The 19,722-nt window shown below is 45.6% G+C and overlaps 1 protein-coding gene across 1 annotated transcript; it reads right to left on the bottom strand.

The window, feature by feature from the left end:
• Positions 1-4,875: 4,875 nt before the first annotated feature.
• LOC147115416 (extracellular calcium-sensing receptor-like) lies at positions 4,876-19,088 on the bottom strand. Its single transcript, XM_085989579.1, has 6 exons — positions 19,008-19,088; positions 10,538-10,576; positions 8,994-9,254; positions 7,458-8,291; positions 7,053-7,280; positions 4,876-5,010 (listed from the first exon to the last, which is right to left on the bottom strand). The coding sequence occupies exons 1-6, from the start codon at positions 19,086-19,088 to the stop codon at positions 4,876-4,878; spliced, it is 1,578 nt and encodes a 525-aa protein (XP_085845705.1).
• Between the last annotated feature and the right edge of the window lie 634 nt (positions 19,089-19,722).

The following is a 19,722-nucleotide window of genomic DNA, read 5'->3' as shown; positions in this document are numbered from 1 at the left end:
CATAATCTACCTTCCCTTTCTTAATCAATCTTTTTGTTATTTTTTGCTGTCTTTTAAAGTTTTCCCAATCCTCTATCCTCCCACTAGATTTGGCTACCTTATATGCCCTTGTTTTTAGTCGAATACTATCCTTAATTTCTTTACTTAGCCACGGAATGCTGTCTTTTCTTTTACACGCTTTTCTTCTCAGTGGAATATATATTTTTTGGAAGTTGTAAAATAACTGTACACCACTGATCATGTATCGTCTTACCCTTTAATCTATTTTCCCAATCCACTCTACTCAATTCCGCTCTCATACCTTCATAGTCTCCTTTATTCAAGCTTAGCACGCTTGTTTGAGATCCAACCTTCTCACCCTCTAATTGAATATGGAATTCAACCATGTTATGGTCACTCATTCCAAGGGGATCCTTTACTGGGACATTTTTAATTAATCCTGTCTCGTTACACAGGACCAGATCTAAGGTTGCTTGCCCCCTGGTCAGACTGCTCAAGAAACCCATCCCTAATACACTCAATGAACTCATCCTCAAGGCAGCCCTGCCCAATTTGATTTGTCCAATTAATATGATAGTTAAAATCCCCCATAATTGTAGATGCTCCCTTATTACAAGCCTCAACTATTTCCTGATTGATACTCCGTCCAACAGAGTTGCAACTGTTCGGAGGCCTATAGACTACGCCCACTCGTGTTTTATTCCCCTTATTATTCCTTACCTCCACCCAAACTGTTTCATTATCCTGATCTTTTGACCCAATATCATTTCTCTGTATTACAGTGATTCCTTCCTTTATTAACATAGCCACCCCACCTCCCCTTCCTTCCTGCCTGTCCATCCTGATCGTTAAATAACCTGGTATGTTTAATTCCCAGGCATTGTCACCCTGCAGCCATGTTTCTGTAATGGCCACAAGATCATACCCATATGTAGTTATTTGTGCCATTAACTCGTCTATTTTGTTAAAAATGCTACGTGCATTCAGATAGAGAACTTTCAAATATGTTTTGTGACACTTAGTTCCTGCTTTTGCCGTTTTGATTACTTTACCTTTTACTCCATACCTTCTGCCCCTTCCTGACACACTCTGCTTTTTAATGTCCCCACTGCTACCTAAGTCTATGACCTTCTCTGTTGTCATTTTTATTATTTGCTCTCTAGGAACCTCCCCCCCACTCGTTAGTTTAAAGCCCTCTCTACAGCCCTAGTTATATGATCCGCCAGGACTCTCGTCCCAGCACTGGCCAAGTGAAGCCCGTCCCAATGGAACAGCTCCCTCCTGCCCCAGTACTGGTGCCAGTGTCCCAGGAAGCAAAACCCATTTCTCCCACACCAGTCTTTGAGCCACACATTTAACTCTCTAATTTTATTTGTCCTAGCCAAATTCGCTCGTGGCTCAGGTAATAATCCAGAGATTATTACCCTTGAGGTTCTGTTTTTTAATTTGACCCCTAGCTGCTCATACTCCTTTAACAGAACCAGCTTCCTAGTCCTACCTACATCGTTTGTACCAACATGGACTACGACAACTGGATCCAGCCCCTCCCCATGCAAGTTTCTTTCCAGCCCAGAGGAGATGTCCTTAACCCTGGCACCGGGTAGGCAACAGAGCCTTCGGGACTCTCACTCTCGGCTGCAGAGAACTCTATCTATCCCCCTAATAATACTATCCCCTACCACTACAACATTTCTATTTACTCCCCCCGCTTGAATGGCCCCCCATTCCACGGTGCTGTGGCCAGGTTGCTCATCCTCCCTGCAGTCCTTGCTCCTGTCCCCACAGGGAGTAAGAACCTCGAACCTGTTGGTCAAGAGCAAGGGCTGCGGCTCCTCCAGCTGTACCTCCTGGATCCCCATACCTGCCTCACTCGTAGTCACACCGTCCTGTCCCTGACCATGGGCTACATCTGAATTACTTAACTTCATAGGTGTGACCACCTCCTGATACACAGAGTCCAGGTACTTCTCCCCCTCCCTGATGTGTCACAGTGTCTGAAGCTCAGACTCCAGCTCACCAACGCGGAGCTGGAGTTCCTGTAGCAGCAGACACTTGTCACAGACGTAATCACCGTGAGCCTCAATGGGGTTCACCGGGTCCCACATCTCGCAACAGTAACACATCACCTGCTCCATTCTATGTCATTAATTACATTTTTTATTGTTAGTTATGGACACCCTCTGCCCGATTTTAGATGCTAGTATCCCCTTTAATTAATTGGATTTAAATTAAATCAATCCCTCTAGTTACACCAGTTAAATGGTTTACCAACAGTCACTCTGCACCTGAAAGGCCTTGGTACACCACAGCAACCTTAAAAACTATAAACCACAGACTTAAAGTTTTAAAACGAGAGAAACACTCCAACCAATCACTTGCCTGTTTTGTGGTGACAATATACAGGCTTATATAGCCCGAGTGGCCATTGCCGGCATTACAGCACACATGGGGCTCTTAAAGGCACATACACTACAAGTAAAACATATGAAGATCTCGGAATACGATATGAGCTTTAACATTAATTGTCAACATGCATTTTTACTGATGAAGACACAGATATTGATGTTACCAATAAGTGCTTGTTCAGTGTATCTATCAACATCACAAGGCAGATAATCTATCGCTTCCTTCCTTTAAGATCCCCCGTGCAGTTTGCTCTGAAAGTTGTTCTACCGGAACAAGAAAAACAGCTCGGAAAGGACAACCTGTTTGTTGCTTCGACTGCACTCCCTGTGCGGATGGGGAGATTAGTAACACTACAGGTGAGTCGAAATACAGATTTTATTTTAACACGTGTGATTCGGCAAGTGAGGTGCTGCCGAATTGCAGGTAAGTCCGTTTCCACTTCGTCGCCACTGTAGTGTCCGTGTGTTGATAGAGACACTGAAGACAGGAGTTGGTTCATAGGTGTTTACTAAGCAAAGTCTGGGGCAGGGGGGGGCGGTAACTAACGGTAGACCCAGTGGAGATGTTCCACTCTACCATAGTGGAATGTCTACCAGTAACAAATTCTGCCATTGAAAGGGAGACAAGAAATGACCCGACTCTCTCACGGGTCTACGATTTAACAGTGAAGGGATGGCCAGCACACGGCGAACTACTGTTGCCAGCATTCTCGCAAAGAAGAGAACAGCTGTCAGTGTGCCGAGGAACCTTGATGTGTGGATCCAGAGTGGTGATTCCACCCAAACTCCAGGATAAAGTGCTAAAGGAGCTTCACGAGGGGCATCTGGGTGGGGTGAAAATGAAGAACCTAGCCAGGGCGTTTTTATGGTGGCCAGGTATCGATGGAGACATCGAAGAAATGACCAAGAGCTGCCTAGGATGCCATAAGGTCCAAATCGCTCCCCAACAAGCCCCTCTACATCCATGGGAGTGGCCCTCATCTCCCTGGCAAAGGGTACACATCGACTTTACTGGTCCATTTATGGACTCAATGTTCTTAATCGCGGTTGATGCACACTCCAAGTGGCCGGAGGTAATAAAGATGTCCTCCACCACCACGGAAAAAACCATCACCGTATTAAGGACCATATTTGCCAGGAATGGGCTGCCGGAACAGATCTGTTCTGATAATGGACCGCAATTTGTGTCCGAAGAATACAGGAAGTTCTTAAAAAACAATGGGGTTAAGCATTACACGTCCGCCCCATACCATCCCGCCACCAATGGATTGGCTGAAAGGTTTGTCCAGACCTTCAAGAAGGCCATAAAGGCCATGGGTAATGAAGACATAAAACTTCAGCACAAGGTGGATAACTTCTTGTTTGCATACAGGAATGCAACACATATGGTTACCAACCAAACTCCCGCCATGATGTTCTTTAATAGAAACCTAAGATGCCGGCTGGATTTGGTCAAGCCCAACATCAGAAGGGACGTGGAGAACCGGCAGTTTCAAGGCATGAATGAAAGGCCAACTAGAACCTTCCAGATAGGTCAACAAGTTTTGGCCCGGGATTACCGTACCGAGAAATGGCAGCCTGGAATTATCTGCACATGACTAGGACCACTGATGTATACCATGGACATCGGAGAAAGCATAATAAGGTGCCATGCTGACCAAATCATAGAGTCATCCGAAAAGGGACAACCTACACCACAACTCTATACGCCTAACGATGAAGTAGAGATACCCATATCTACCTCCGATCCGGTGATACTGGAACCCGATGAACCCGACACTGGCATTGAAGCCGAATCAGCCTTGCCAAAAGAACCTACTACACCACCAGAAACTACTACACCACCGAGGCGTTATCCGGACCGAGTCAGGAAGCCTCCTGAGAGACTGACTTATAATTAATTAACTACAGCAATGTGTCTATTATTTTTCTTATAACATGTAATTAATAATTACTAAAACATGATGTACTGGTTAGCTAAAAGGGGAGGAATTGTAGTGTATGTGCCTTTAAGAGCCCCATGTGTGCTGTAATGCCGGTAATGGCCACTCGGGCTATATAAGCCTGTATATTGTGTTATATCCGTTAGTACCCCCCCAGACTTTGCTTAGTAAACACCTATGATCCAACTCCTGTCTTCAGTGTCTCTATCAACACAGGGACACTACATTACTGACTAAGGTCCTGTCATTTATGAAGACCAGGGAAGCTCACCCTACCCGCTAGCTAACAGTTGTCGCTCAATCAATATCATCACAAACAAATTAAATTGTCATTTAGCTTCATTATTGTTTGCGGGATGTTGCTGAGCGCCAAATATCTGCAAAACTACAGGGACTACACTTCAAAAACAATTACTTAGCAGTGTAGCTCTGTGATACGCCATGAGGACGTGAAAGGTTCTATATTATTGATGCTTTTGGTTTCTTTTATAAGCTGAACTACAATTGGCACATGTCTGCCCAGGCCTCTAATCTGTCCCCTTGCAGTCTCCTACATGCTCTCCAGTCTGACATTCCCATTGACTTGGTGTTGTCCTCAAATTTTGACAATATCCCAGGGCTTTCGGCAGTTGCACGCTCCAAGCGCAGATGTTCTTGTCCACCTACAATAATGGGGGAATAAAGGGCTAACCTGTGCTTCAGAGGAGAACCGGGGCCTCTCTGCATATTGCATTACACGGCTAACTCTATCTTGTCAGTCACAAAAAAGGGCATCCACTTACTCCTGCTCTGTTTTCTATGTTTCAGCCATTTTTCTCCCATGTTACCAATTCATCTGTAATATAACGCGTCTCAATTTCACTAAACTAGTCTCTTATGTGGAATTTTATCAATCGATGCTTTGAAAGATTACCTCATCTAAATCACTCCCTGCGACCGGAGGCAGTTGTCCCAGACCGGCGGTCGGGACATTGACGAGAAACGGGTGAAATGCTGGTTTTGCACCGCGCCACATTTTACTCTCCGTTGAAGACAAGGGTGAGTAATATTGGCCGGGGAGCAAAAGCGGCATATCACCCAATCCCGTGGATTCCCAGCCCGGTGAGTTAGATTAAAATTATGGAGTGATTATTTGCAACGCAACTTTGACTCTGTCTGCACATGTGCACCCGTATGGTACCACGCGTGTGCACTCAATCCCGTCGGGCATGCGCAGTACCATACGGAGCCGTGGTTACATAGAAACATAGAAAAATAGAAGCAGGAGTAGGCCATTCGGCCCATCGAGCCTGCTCCGCCATTCAATATGATCATGGCTGATCCTCTATCTCAATACCATATGCTCTCTCTCTCCCCATACCCCTTGATGCCGTTTCTGTCTAGAAATCTATCTATCTCCTTCTTAAATATATTCAGTGACTTGGCCTCCACAGCATTCTGTGGTGGAGAATTCCACAGATTCACCACCCTCTGAGTGAAGAAATTTCTCCTCAGCTCAGTCCTAAATGTCGTAGCCCGTATCCTGAGACTGTAACCCCTCATTCTAGACCCCCCCCACCAAGCCAGGGGAAACATCCTCCCTGCATCCAGTCTGTCTAGCCCTGTCAGAAATGTATACATTTCCATGAGATCGCCTCTCATTCTTCTAAACTCTAGTGAATACAGGCCTAGTCGACCCAATCTCTGCTCATACGACAGTCCTGCCATCCCAGGAATCAGTCTGGTGAACCTTCGCTGTACTCCCTCTATGGCAAGTATAGTCTTTCTTAGGTAAGGAGACCAAAACTGCACACAGTACGCCAGGTGTGGTCTTACCAAGGCCCCGTAAAACTGTAATAAGACATCCTTGCTCCTGTACTCAAATCCTCTTGCAATGAAGGCCAACATACCATTTGCCTTCCTAACTGCTTGCTGCATCTGCATGTTTGCTTTCAGTGACATTGCTTTCAGCGGCCTGCCCCGCCACACTTCACTCAGCTCCATGCGGAGAAGGTCAGGGGAATCGGATGGGGGAGAGAAAGGAGAGAGGATCCAAGTGGGAGCAGAGGGGTTCAAAGAGGGAGGACAGAGACGGGCAGGAGCTGGGAGGAGAAATTCAGGAACTGGGGGCGGGGGTTGGTGGAGAAAATAAGGAACTCAGAGGAGAATGTCAGGAACTTGCTTTTGGGGAGGAAAAAGTCCAGGAACTTTTTGGGGAGGGACAGGATCTTGTTGGGGTGGTCAGAAACTATATTTTGGTGGAGGGAAGAGAAGGTCCTATCCCGCGAGGGTGAGCCCTGGCTGTTCTCTGAAAGCAGTAGTGTGAGCTCTGACTGGAGCCTAGTAGTCAGAATGAATGGATGAAATTACACGTTGCGAAGTCCTTGAATATTCAGGCTGGCAGGATCTAATTACACATTCCAGACAAAGTGTTGGGCGTGTCTTGTCCTCCAAGCGGACCAATTAGATATCTGGGTCCTTTCATCCAAGGGGACCAATCAGAACTTTGGTGTTGCCAATACACACTGCCTTAACATTACCCCTTCTAAATCTAGTTAATTTCCTGCATGAAGAATCGGATTAGTAAAGTCTGATCCGCCCTTTATAAACGTCTGTAGACTGGGCCTAGCTATCGGTATTCTGGGCTGTTCGCTGTTTTAATGATTAGAAACTAACAACTACGAAATACAGTAAAATTACAGCTAGTTTCAATTGGCAGACATACCTCCTGCTCACCACCACTCCAGACAATGGGCTTCGGGTCCAGCACCAGTTCTTTCCCCGGAGGTGCGGACCCATTATAATGTCCAACTATCTTTAGTTCAACAGCACCGTTTTCATTCATTTGCCAGTTTACTAAGTCGTACCCGGCTACTGGATTGCCACTGTCGTCAAAATACACCTTCTCGCCAGTTTTCGTTGTGAAATATACGGACTTCATGTAATGGAGCAGCTTTAGAAAATAATGGGAGAGATTTCTTTAAGGACTTTACATGCAGAGCTTTTTACACTTTAAGATGATGCCGTTCGAACAATATATTCCAAAACGTTATTTCATAGGCTTTGTTTTATGTTAGACAACTTATTTTGCAGTTGAAATGAAAGATATTAAATGGGGTATATTCCCTACCTGCCACGGTTGAAAGTTTGAAACATGAGCACATGTATTATTTATAAATGGTCCTTTGCCAATTTCACACGAAAACATGTTGTGCAGCGCGTGTGCGAAGGTATAGACTGCTTTATATACATTGTAGGAACTTCCGTACATCGTTGGGTCAGTATAGACGTTGTATATTCCATTCAAAGTTTCATTTCCGGTGCATTGAGGGAGCCGAGCAGATGAACCTACTTGGCTTCTGTTGTTATCTAATATTAGAGTACATCTGAACGTCGTTTCCCAAAACTCCCTCACTAAACTATCCCCGGGAAACATAGAAGGATGGACCCTGAGCAGGAAGTCCCGCAGACCTGGAACTTCTACCACACGCACCGTAGTTCCGATTGCCCCGGTGAGGAACCTCGGTCTTTTATCCGGAGCAATAAAATCGGCGGTGATCCAACCTTCGCTTCCTACCCACTGTATGCCAGTGAGGTTTTGCCGTAAAATCTCCTCAAACAAAACGCGCATATCTCCCGCTGGCGCAAAAGCCATCACGACTTTTGTGGTCGACGCTTTAATCACTTGTACAATTTTCGTAATCTTTTCTGCAGGATCGGTTCTGTAAAACGATTCGGAGAAGGCAATGCAAATGCCGAAATTCATTGCAGCTTCTATAAACGCTTTCATTCCCGAGTTGCCATAGTCATTGTTGCTGTTAATGGTTCCAATCCAAGTCCATCCAAACCCCTTAACAAGTTGAACCAACGCCTTGGATTGATGGTAGTCACTTGGTATTGTTCTATAAAAGGTTGGATATTGGTTCCTATTACTGAGACATACACACGTGGAAAAGTAACTAACCTGTATTGAATCAAAAAGGAAATAAAATGGAAGTACATCATTGGCATGTGGGTGAAATAAGCATATTTCACACTTGCAAATATTCTAAAGTGATTGGAATCAGAAAGAGTAACCGCGACCCTAATAGCACATTTAGCGATACAGCGAGATCACCTTTTCCCTTTGATAACATCAAGGAGCAACATAAAGATGCAGGGAAGAAAGAACTTGCATTCATATTGGGACTTTCACGAACTCGGCACATCCCAACGCACTTTACAGTCAATGAGTAATTTTTGAAGTGTAGTCACTGTTGTAACGTGTTGTAATCCAACAGCCAATTTGTGCACAGCAATGTCCCACAAGCTGCAATGTGATAAAGATCAGAAAAAACATATTTTCGTGATGCTGGTTGTGGGAAATATTTTGGGCAAGACAACTGGGCGAACTCTTCAAAATAGTGTCATGTGCACTTTTAAGTCCACCTCAGAGGGCAGATATTATGGCACCGCCAACAGTGCAGCACTCCCTCAGCAGTCAGCCTAGTTTTTGTGCTCAAGTCTCTGGAGGGGGAATTGAACACACAACCTTCTGACTCAGAGGGAAGAATGCTGTCACTGAGCCAGGGCTGATAGCTAAATGTTGAAATAGCAATATATATCTAGCAATTAATTATTTCCTTCCATTTATATGAGAGCAATCGCAATAACAGGCGAATCTCACCATTGGTATTTTAAAAGGACCGATTGTTCTTGCCACTGCTATAGACTCTGTGGATCCATCGCAACCGATAATACCAGGGACATTGAGGGACCTGTTACAGACATTACCCACATACGTCTCTCCCTGCCCATTAACCAGAGCCAGAGCGACTTTTGTTGAAATCTTGGGAGACGCGCAGTCATCGTGAATCCTGTAGCCAAGTGTAATGTTGGGAAGAAGTGTCTCATCCTTGTTTATTTCCTCTATTGCAAAAATCATGGTCTGCACAAGACGAAACGCCCTTAAATGAAAACTGTGGAACAAACACAGATACTGTTTAGAGAAGGTACTTCAGTTTTCCTGTACAGGTATTAAGACCTTGACAGATTGCAAAATAAATAACTTTAAAGTAGGCAATGTCTTTTTAAAGCCAGTTAGTTGGTATGGGCCGTACAAATGACTCCATAGGTAGCATTAATTTGCTAAAGCTGTTGTAGAACAATGTATCGTATAATTGGACTTTGTTTTCCGGAAACAATGTTGGCAAAAAATATACTTTTTGTTTCAGGTAGTTCTGCAGTTACTTTGAAAACGTCTTGTAACAGCATCGCACCAGTTATTAGCACAGATCAATGAAAAGGTCACATTTGCGCTTTGAACAGACAAATTACATATTTACTGCTACATGTTTAATGTAAAAAAAACATACAGTTCGGCCAATATTTATACTCACAAATAATCATAGCAAGCTTAATGAACAAATCTCATGTAGAAACCTGATCAAATCCTTTGTAGATCTACATACGCTTTTTCAAAAAATATACATACAGGTGCAGAAGGACATAAATGGACTTGTTTTTCTCGTTGGCGTTTCAAACAAGTAACTGAAGTTAAGATTAGTTTTCTGGTGCTGCTTGTGGTTGCTAATTTAAAACCATCAAAAATAAGCATTGCAGAAAATGTGTACGTATCCTATACGCAGATGATCGCGGCGATGCTCCTGCACGTCCAGCGCAACTTCGGCGTAACAGAAGCGAAAATCAAGGAGAAATAGCAGAGATGGCTGCGCCGTGTTCCAGAGGTTACAGCGGCCCTTCTGCCGAAGTCACGTCGGAAGAGTGACAGCCTCCCCAACCCCGCGGAAATTCACCTCCACAGGATCTGCTGGGGCATTTCAACAAAACGTAATCACGAAAATTATTAATGTTGTTTCTACTTCACGACTATCCACCTTAACTATTAGTGACACTGTTTTATATCGGATTTCATAGGATATACAGCACAGAAACAGGCCATTCGGCCCATTCAGTCCATGCCGGTGTTTATGCTCCACTCCCGCCTCCTCCCATCTTTCCTCATCTAAATTTATCCTCTATTCTCTTCTCCCTGATATGCTTATCTAGCCTCCCCTTAAATACAACTGTGCCATTTGCCTCAACTACTCCCTCTGGTAGCAAGTTCCACATTCTAACCACTCTCTGGGTAAAGCGGTTTGTCCTGAATTCCCAATTGGATTTATTAGTGACTATCTTATCGTAATGGGCCCTCATTTTGGTCTCGCTCACATTTTTGTGCAGTTCCAGTTGCTTGGTAGAGACCAAACCCTGCGAACAGAATAAATGTTTAATGATTTAACAATTTACATTAGTTGCAAATTGCCTCCCTGAACACAATATAAAAGAAACATATTTAGCAAAATGCCACTCGGAATGGAATACATTATGAGCATTAACTCAAACAGGACTGTTAGTTAAACTTGTTCGAAAATAAAAACGATCACACCAGAACTGAACTAACCTTCTACATCTGGTTTCTTCTGGTGCTTTTGTAAATACATTGATCTGCTCAAACCTGTTCGAGTGCACAGCAAACAACCCTCCAAGCACGATGTCCCCATCCTTAGATATATTGGGTAGAGAGAATCTTGCCCGGAGTGTGCAGTTTCGCTCATCTGACCCCCGTGCAAAATACACCATCAGCTGCACTCCCAATATAAGCTGAAACATCGCAGAATTAAGGATGTCTATTACTGATTACCTTGCAACATGTTAACAATTTTGTTTATGCTCTTTATATAGTCTGTAAATAATGAATTGCTGGAGCATTGGATTTCAGACGCCCTAAAACAAATAGAAAACTATTGTGTCTGCCTCCGGGAAATTAGTCAATGTCCTAAGCGAATATAAATGCCGTTGTGACTACGAAATGCTACATCACATCCCATGTGTCAATTTCTAAGTGATCGGTGAATGGTTCATTTTGCAATTAAGCCGGAAGCCAAAATAAGAATGCAGAAGAACAAGAATTAATGAGGAAATTATGCGGGAGATGCAGAACGAGTCCATGAATTCAGCAAGGACAATGTAAAAAAAATGCTGCCAAATGGATGGACAAGAAGATTTAAATATTAGGAGGGAAAATATTTACAAAGCTTACAGGGCGAAGAATGAGTTCGAAAGTTGAACAAGGACATGGAATATGTCAAAAAGCGTTTGCGTGTGTCAAGTGAGGGGGAAAGGAATACAGCAGCAAATTCAAAACATGACTCCCAAATATTCTTCATTATAAAAACAATTAATGAGAGACAAAAGAGTCCTTTTGTGACGCGCTAAAAGTCACTTTAAGGGAATAAATGGGCACTGCTAAGGTTTGAAAAAGGGCAGATGTAGTTTCCTCGACAGATCCGTTGATTGTGGGATCGCTTAGCCTATCTATAGCATGCTGCTTCCGCGTTTTAACTGTGTTGCAGCTTCGCACCTCATTTTTAGGTATGCCTGGTGCTGCTCCTGGCATGCTCTTCTACATTCCTTATTGAACCAGGGTTGGTCCCCTGGCTTGATGGTAATGGTAGAGTGAGGGATATCCCGGGCCATGAGGTTACAGATTGTGTTGGAGTACAATTCTGCTGCTGCTGATGGCCCACAGCCTCATGGATGCCCAGTTTTCAGCTGCTAAATCTGTTCAGAATCTATCCCATTTAACAAGGTGGTAGTGCCACACAACACGATGGAGGGTGTCCTCAGTGTGAAGACGGGACTTCGTCACCACAATGCCTGTGCGGCGGTCACTGCTACCAATAATGTCATGGACAGATGCATCTGCGACAGGTAGATTGGTGGGGACGAGGGTAAGTAGGTTTTTCCCTCCTGTTGGTTCTCTCACCACATATCGCAGGCCCAGGCCGGCAGTTATGTCCTTCAGGACTCGGCTAGCTCGGTCAGCAGTGGTGCTACTGATCCACTCTTGGTGATGGACATTGAAGTCCCCCACCCAGAGTACATTCTGTGCCATTGCTACTCTCAGTGCTTGTTCCAAGTGGTGTTCAACATGGAGGAGTACTGATTCATCAGCTGAGGGAGGGCAGTAGGTAGTAATCAGCAGGAGAGTTCCTTGCCCATGCTTGACCTGAAGCCATGAGACTTCATGGGGTCCCAAATCAATGCTCAGGACTCCCAGGGCCACTTCTTCCAGACTGTGTACCACTGTACTGCCACCCCTGGTGGGTCTGTCCTGCTGGGGATGGTGATGGAGGAGTTTGGCTGAAAGGTATGATTCTGTGAGTATGACTGTGGCAGTCTGCTGCTTGACTAGTCTGTGGGACAGCTCTCCCAATTTTGGCACAAATCCACAGATTTTGGTGAGGAGGATTTTGCAGGGTCAACTGGGCTGGGTGCACCATTGTTGTATCCATAGCCAGTGGCTCGTCTGGTTTCCTTCTTATTATTGTTTATCATTAGCGGATTGTTACAACTGAGTGGCTTTCTAATCCATTTCAGAGGGCAGTCAAGAGTCAACCACATTGCTGTGGGTCTGGAGTCACACCAGGCAAGGATGGCAGATTTCCTTCCCTAAAGGAAATTAGTGAACCAGCTGTTTTTTTACAAAAATCCGATAGTTTCATGCTTACCATTACTGCTGCTAGCTTTTTAATTAGATATATTGAATTAAAATTCTCGGTTGTTGTGGTGGGATTTGAACTTAACTTACTGGATCATTAAGTCCAGGTTTACTGGATTACTAGCCCAGAGGCATTACCACTATGCTACCGTTCCCTTATTGTGGCAAAGCTGTCCCATCTTCACACTGAGGACACCCTACCTTTGTGTTGTGTGGCACTACCACCGTGCTAAATGGGATAGATTCAAAACAGATCTAGCAGCTGAAAACTGGGCATCCATGAGGCGCTGTGGGCCAGCAGCAGCAGCAGAATTCTACTCCACCACAATTTGTAACCTCATGGCGCGGCATATCCCTCACTCTACAATTACCATCAAGCCAGGCGACCAACCCTGCTTCAATAAGGAGTTTAGAAGAGCATGCCAGGAGCAGCATCAGGCGTACCTAAAAATGAGATGCGAACCTGGGAAAGCAGCAACACAGGACTACATGCATGCCTAAAAAGTGGAAGCAGCATGCTATAGACGGAGCTAAGTGATCCCAAAATCAACGGATCAGATCAAAGCTCTGCAGTCCTGTCACATCCAGTCACGAATGGTGGTGGACTATTAATCAACTAACGGGAGGAGGAGGCTCCATGAATATCCTCATCCAATGATGTTGGAGCCCAGCACGTGAGTGCAAAAGGCAAGGCTGAAGCATTTGCAACCATCTTAAGCCAGAAGTGCTGAGTGGATGATCCATATCGGCCTACTCCTGAGGTCTCCACCATCACAGAAGCCAGTCTTCAGCCAGTTCAATTCACTCCACGTGATATCAAGAAACGGCTGAGCACACTGGATACAGCAAAGGCTATGGGCTCGACAACATTCCGGCTGTCATGCTGAAGACTTGTGCTCCAGAACTAGCCTCTAGCCAAGCTGTTCCAGTACAGCTACAACACTGGCATCTATCCAACAATGTTGAAAACAGCCCAGGAATGCCCTGTCCACAAAAAGCAGGACAAATCCAGTCCGGCCAATTACCACCCCAGCAGTCTACTTTAAATCGTCAGCAAAGTGATGGAAGGTGTCATCGCCTGTTCTATCAAGCGGCACTTACTCACCAATAACCTGCTCACTGATGACCAGTTTGGGTTCCACCAAGACCACTCAGCTTCCGACCTCATTACAGCCTTGGTCCAAACATGGACAAATGAGCTGAATTCCAGAGGTGAGCTGAGAGTGACTGCCCTTGGCATCAAGGCAGCATTTCACCGAGTGTGGCATCAAGGGGGGGTGGCAAACTCTCCACTGGCCGGTATTATACCTGGCACAAAGGAAGATGGTTGTGGTGGTTGAATCTCAATCATCACATCCCCAGGACATCACTACAGGAGTTCCTCAGGGCAGTGTCCTAGGCCCAGCCATCTTCAGCTGCTTCATCAGTGACCTTCCCTCTAACATAAGGTCAGAAATGGGGACGTTCGCTGATGACTGCACAGTGTTCAGCACCATTCACAACTCCTCAGATAATGGGCCAGTAATTCCTGTCCCAATGCATGAGTACGGACGGGGTACTCACGCGTGGGCCCGGAGGAATTGCCGGTTTTCAGCATGCACAGCGCATGTGGGGAAAACCGGCATTTCTTCTCCTCTGACCCAAGGGGTTAAGAGGCGGAATGCGTGCGAGGTTTTAAGTAGCGCGTGCATGCTGAACTTCCCTTTTTTTTTAAGAGTTGCCTGTGGGGAAAAGACTCTGGTTTTTACGCGTGGAAAAAGCAGCGTAAGTACTAACTTTTAACAGGTAAGTGGTCTATTAAGTAAAATTAGAAATTTTTTCCACAGGTTCATTTTTTTTGAAGACTTTAATAAGTGTATTTTTAGCCCCGATTTTTTATATAATAATTTTTTCAAAATTTAAAATATTTTTTTACAGTTATTTATATTTTATTTAGGTAGTGCGATGTTTTTTTTAATTTTCTTTCAAGTTTAAGTAGTGTTTTGGGGCCAGGAGTTTTGATGAGTTTGACAGTTCTTACTATCAAACTCATGAATGAACTTTTGCAACCTCCCATTGGTTGCCCAGTGCTGACGGGATCCCAGCCGGCCCATCGCACTAAGTACTCCGCTGGGTAACGCACACACAGCGCAGCAGGACCTGAAGCGGGCCAGTGACAGGAAATGCAATGCGGGCCAGGATTGAAATGTCAGTGCGCCGGGTAAGTGCACATCGGGGGCTTGCACGCGCGGCAAGCCCCCGAACCTAATTTCTGGGCCAATGAAGCAGTCCATGCCCGCATGCAACAAGACCTGGACGATGTTCAAGCTTGGGCTGATAAGTGGCAGGTAACATTCACACCACACAAGTGCCAGGCAATGACTATATCCAACAAGCGAGAACCTAACCACCACCCCTTGACATTAAACAGCATTACCTTTGCCGAATCTCCCACCATCAGCATCCTGAGGGTCACCATTGACAAGAAACTTAACTGGACCAGCCACATAAATAGGGTGGCAACAACAGCAGGTCAGAGGCTGAGTATTCTGTGGCGAGTGTCTCACTTCCTGACTCCCCAAAACCTTTCCACTATCTACAAGGCACAAGTAAGCAGTGTGCTGGAATACTCTCCACTTGCCTGGATGAGTGCAGCTCCAACAACACTCAAGAAGCTCGACACCATCCAGGACAAAGCAGCCCGCTTGGTTGGCACCCCATCCACCACCTTAAACATTCACTCCCTTCACCACCGGCGCACCATGGCTGCAGTGTGTACCATCTATAAGATGCACTGCAGCAACTCGCCAAGGCTTCTTTGGCAGCACCTCCCAAACCCGCCATCTCTTCCAACTCGAAGGACAAGGGCAACAGGCGCATGGGGACACCACCACCTCCAAGTCACACATCACCCTGACTTCGAAATATATTGCTGTTCCTTCATCGTCGCTGAGTCAAAATCCTGGAACTCCCTCCCTAACAGTACTGTGGGAGTACCTTCACCACACGGAATGCGGAGGTTCAATAAGGCAGCTCACTACCACCTTCTCATGGGCGACTAGGGATGGGTAATAAAAGCTGGCCATTCCATTGACACCCACATCCCATAAACGAATAAAAAAAGTTACACTCGCAGAGGAAACAAGTGGGGGAGAAATGTGGACTCAGATTAGTCAGCTAAAAGCATTGTTCAGAGTTTGCGCCAATGCTGATTATCAGTAACTTAATTTCAGTAGAAAAATATTGCACATATTAAAAGCAAAAAAAATCACGTCTATTTGCAACACAAGATTTCTGATTGATCCCCTTGGATGACAAGACACACCCAACAGTTTATCTGGAATGTGTAATTCGATCCCGCCTGCCGAAGCAATCAAGTACTTTGCAAGGTGTAATTCCAGCCATTCATCCTGACTGCCAGGCTCCAGACTGAGCTCACAGAGAACAAACAGAGCTGTGCCTCGCGGCTTAGGACCTTCTCCTCCCAAACAAATTTCTGCCGCCAACAAGTTCCTAACCTTCTCCCCTGCCCAAGTTTCCGACCTCCCCGCCCCCCTCCATAGATGGGGCATTGTGTGTGGGTTACGGTTGTTAACAGGTTTATTGGGTATGAAGTGAATAGTGACAGTTACTTGGCTTCCGGATTTCGTCCATTCCAATGATGTCACTTGCCACACACGCACCGAGCTTTCCCAGAAATCAGCCATGTCTAGGGGAAGGAGAAGGAGAATGTGATGCTGGTGTAAAGGGCGTGGGGTTGGAAGAACGTGATCCGCCTTCCCATTTGGATCACATTCTCAATCTCAAACCCTAACATTTGGACCTGGATCATGTTCTTCTCCCATCCCCACAGTGCTCTCCGTGCTCTTTACCTCCCCTCCCCCCACCTCGCCGAGTTCCTGACCTCCTACTCCCCCCTTCGAGCTCCTTTCCTTTCCAGCTTCCATCCTTTCTCTCCCTTCAAACCGTTCCCCTTCCGATCCTCTCTCTCGGCCTTTCGATCCTTTCTCCCCCTTCGATTCTCTCCCCTTCAATCCTCTCTCTATCCCCATCGACCCTTTCTCTCCCTTTACATCTCCTCTCTCTCCCCTCCGTTCTCTCTCCCCACATCCGATCTCCTCTCTCTCCCCTCCGATCACCTCCCTCTCCTCCACTCGCCTCTCTCTATGATTTTATGACTCTCTCTCCGATCTCCTCTCTTTCCCCTCCGATCTCCTCTCTCTCCCCTCCGATCTCCTCTCTCTCCCCTCCGATCTCCTCTCTCTCCCCTCCCTCTCCCCTCCGATCTCCTCTCTCTCCCCTCCGATCTCCTCTATCTCCCCTCCGATCACCTCTCTCTCCTCCACTCTCCTCTCTCTATGACTCTATGACTCTCTCTCCGAACTCCTCTGCCTCCCCTCCGATCGCCTCTCTCTCCCCTCCGATCTCCTCTATCTCCCCTCCGATCACCTCTCTCTCTCCTCCACTCTCCTCTCTCTATGACACCATGACTCTCTCTGCGAACTCCTCTGCCTCCCCTTCGATCTCCCCTCTCTCTCCTCCTTTCTCCTCTCTCGCTGATCTCCATTCTCTCTCCCCCACCGATTCCCTCTCTCTTTCCCCTTCGACCCCCTCTCTCACCTGTCGATGCTCTCTCCACCGAACGGATCCCCTGACCTTCTCCGCACGGTAGCCCATGGTGCAGCCCACTGTTGGGTGGTGCTATGAGCGTCTCCGGTATACCGTGTGCCTGCGCAGAAGGCCGCACAGGTGTTCATGCAAATAACACAGCTAAATAAAAGAGACACATGTACTCAGTGGGTGTGATAATACCTGGGAATAAGGCAATTCCTTCAGCTTGTGACGTACCATGTTTAAACAATGTGAGGCGGCCGAAAAACAAAACCAAAGAACTGGCATGCTGGGCTTTATATCGCCAAAGAAATAGTTAGCTTCCACCCGAATAACCTTCACTGCTCTATGGAGAACAATCCCAGATTATCCAGTGTCTCTCCGCCTAATGGAACCCGCATCCTTGGTATCATTTTAGTAAATCTGCTCTGCACACTCTCCAAGGCCTTGGCATCCTTCCTAAAATGTGGTGCCAGAGTTCACCACAACAGTCCAGCTGGGGCTAAAAAGTAGTTTACACAGTTTTAGAATAACTTCCTTGCTCTGTGCCTCTATATATAAGGCCAAGGATCCCGTATGCCTTTTTAACAGCGTTTTCACATTGTCCCGCCACCTTCAAAGATGTCAGTATGTACACCCCCAGTTCTCTCTGTTCCTCCACCCCTGTAAACTTGTACCATTTAGTTTATATTGCCTCAGCCCGCTGTTCCTTCCAAAATGAATCATTTCATACTTCTCTGCGTTAAATGTCACCTGCCATGTGTCTGCCCATTTCACCAGTCTGTCTATGACATCCTGAAGTCTTCACTGTTTATTACATTTCCAAGTTTTGTCTGGTCTGCAAAGTTTGAAATTATGTCCGGTATACCCAAGTACACGTCATTAGTATATATCAAAGAGAGCACTGGTCCTAACGCTGACCACTTTATACTTCCCTCCAGTCTGAAGAACAACGGTTCACCGTTACTCTCTGCTTTCTGTCGCTTAGCTAATTTCATATCCATGCAGCCACAGTGCCTTTAATCCCTTGGGCTTTCATTTTGCCAAAAAGTTTATTTTGTAGTATATTATCAAACGCATTTGAAAGTCCATACACACATCACCAACCGGACTGCCCTCATCAACTCTGTCCATTACTTCAACAAAGAACTCAGTCAAGTTAGTCAAACATAATAAATCTCTTTAACAAATCCATGCTGGACTTCTTTTATGAAACCATATTTTTCCAAGTGCCAGTTCAATTTGTGACGGATTTTTGTCTCTACATTGTTTCCCAGTACCTTTGTCATGCTGACTGGTCAATATTTGCCGGGTTTATCACTCTCCGCTGTTTTGAAGAGGGTGTAACTTTTTCCATCCTCCAGTCCTCTGGCACCATTCCCTTATCAAAGGAGGATTTGGATATTGTAACCAATTTCCACCCTTACTTCTCTCAAAAACAAATGGGTGCACCCCATCTGGACCAGGTAACTTTTCTATTTTGCGCGCTGCCAACCTTGAAACTGCCTCCTCTTTATCTATTTTTACCATATTCAATTTCTCTACTACCTCCTCCTTTACTGTGTCATTGACAGCATCCTCTTCTATAGTGAAGACAGTTGTAAAGTATTCATTTAGTACCTCAGCCATGCTCTCTGCCACCATAAGAGCTCATTTTTAGACAATAAGAACATAAGAAATAGGAGCAGGAGTCGGCCGTTTGGCCCTTCGAGCCTGCTCCATCATTCAATAAGACCATGGCTGATCTCCAACCCCATCTGCACTTTCCTGCACTATCCCCATGTCCCTAAATTCCCTTGATATCCCAAAATCTATCGATCTCTGTCTTGAATATATTCAACGACTGAGCCACAACAGCCCTCTGGGCTAGAGAATTCCAAACATTCACCACCCTCTGAGTGAAGAAATTTCTCCTCATCTCAGTCCTAAATGGCCGACCCCTTATTCTGAGACGGTGACCCCTGGTTCTAGACTCCCCAGCCAGGGGAAACATCCTCCCTGCATCTACCCTGTCAAGCTCTGTAAGAATTTTGTATGTTTCAATGAGGTCACCCCTCATTCTTCTAAACTCTGGAGAATATAGGCCTAGTCTACTCAATCTCTCCTGATAGGACAATCCCCCCATCCCAGGAACCAGTCTGGTGAACCTCCGTTGCACTCCCTCTATGGCAAGTATATCCTTCCTTAGGTAAGGAGACCAAAACTGTACACAATACTCCAGGTGTGGTCTCACCAGGGCCCTATATAATTGCAGTAAGATGTC

The sequence above is a fragment of the Somniosus microcephalus genome, chromosome 6, assembly GCF_052327205.1.
Source record: "Somniosus microcephalus isolate GS21.2 chromosome 6, FLI_Smic_1.0, whole genome shotgun sequence".
Taxonomy (NCBI): domain Eukaryota; kingdom Metazoa; phylum Chordata; class Chondrichthyes; order Squaliformes; family Somniosidae; genus Somniosus; species Somniosus microcephalus.
Note: the sequence above shows the minus strand (reverse complement) of the source record. Positions and strands in the feature narration are given on the sequence as shown.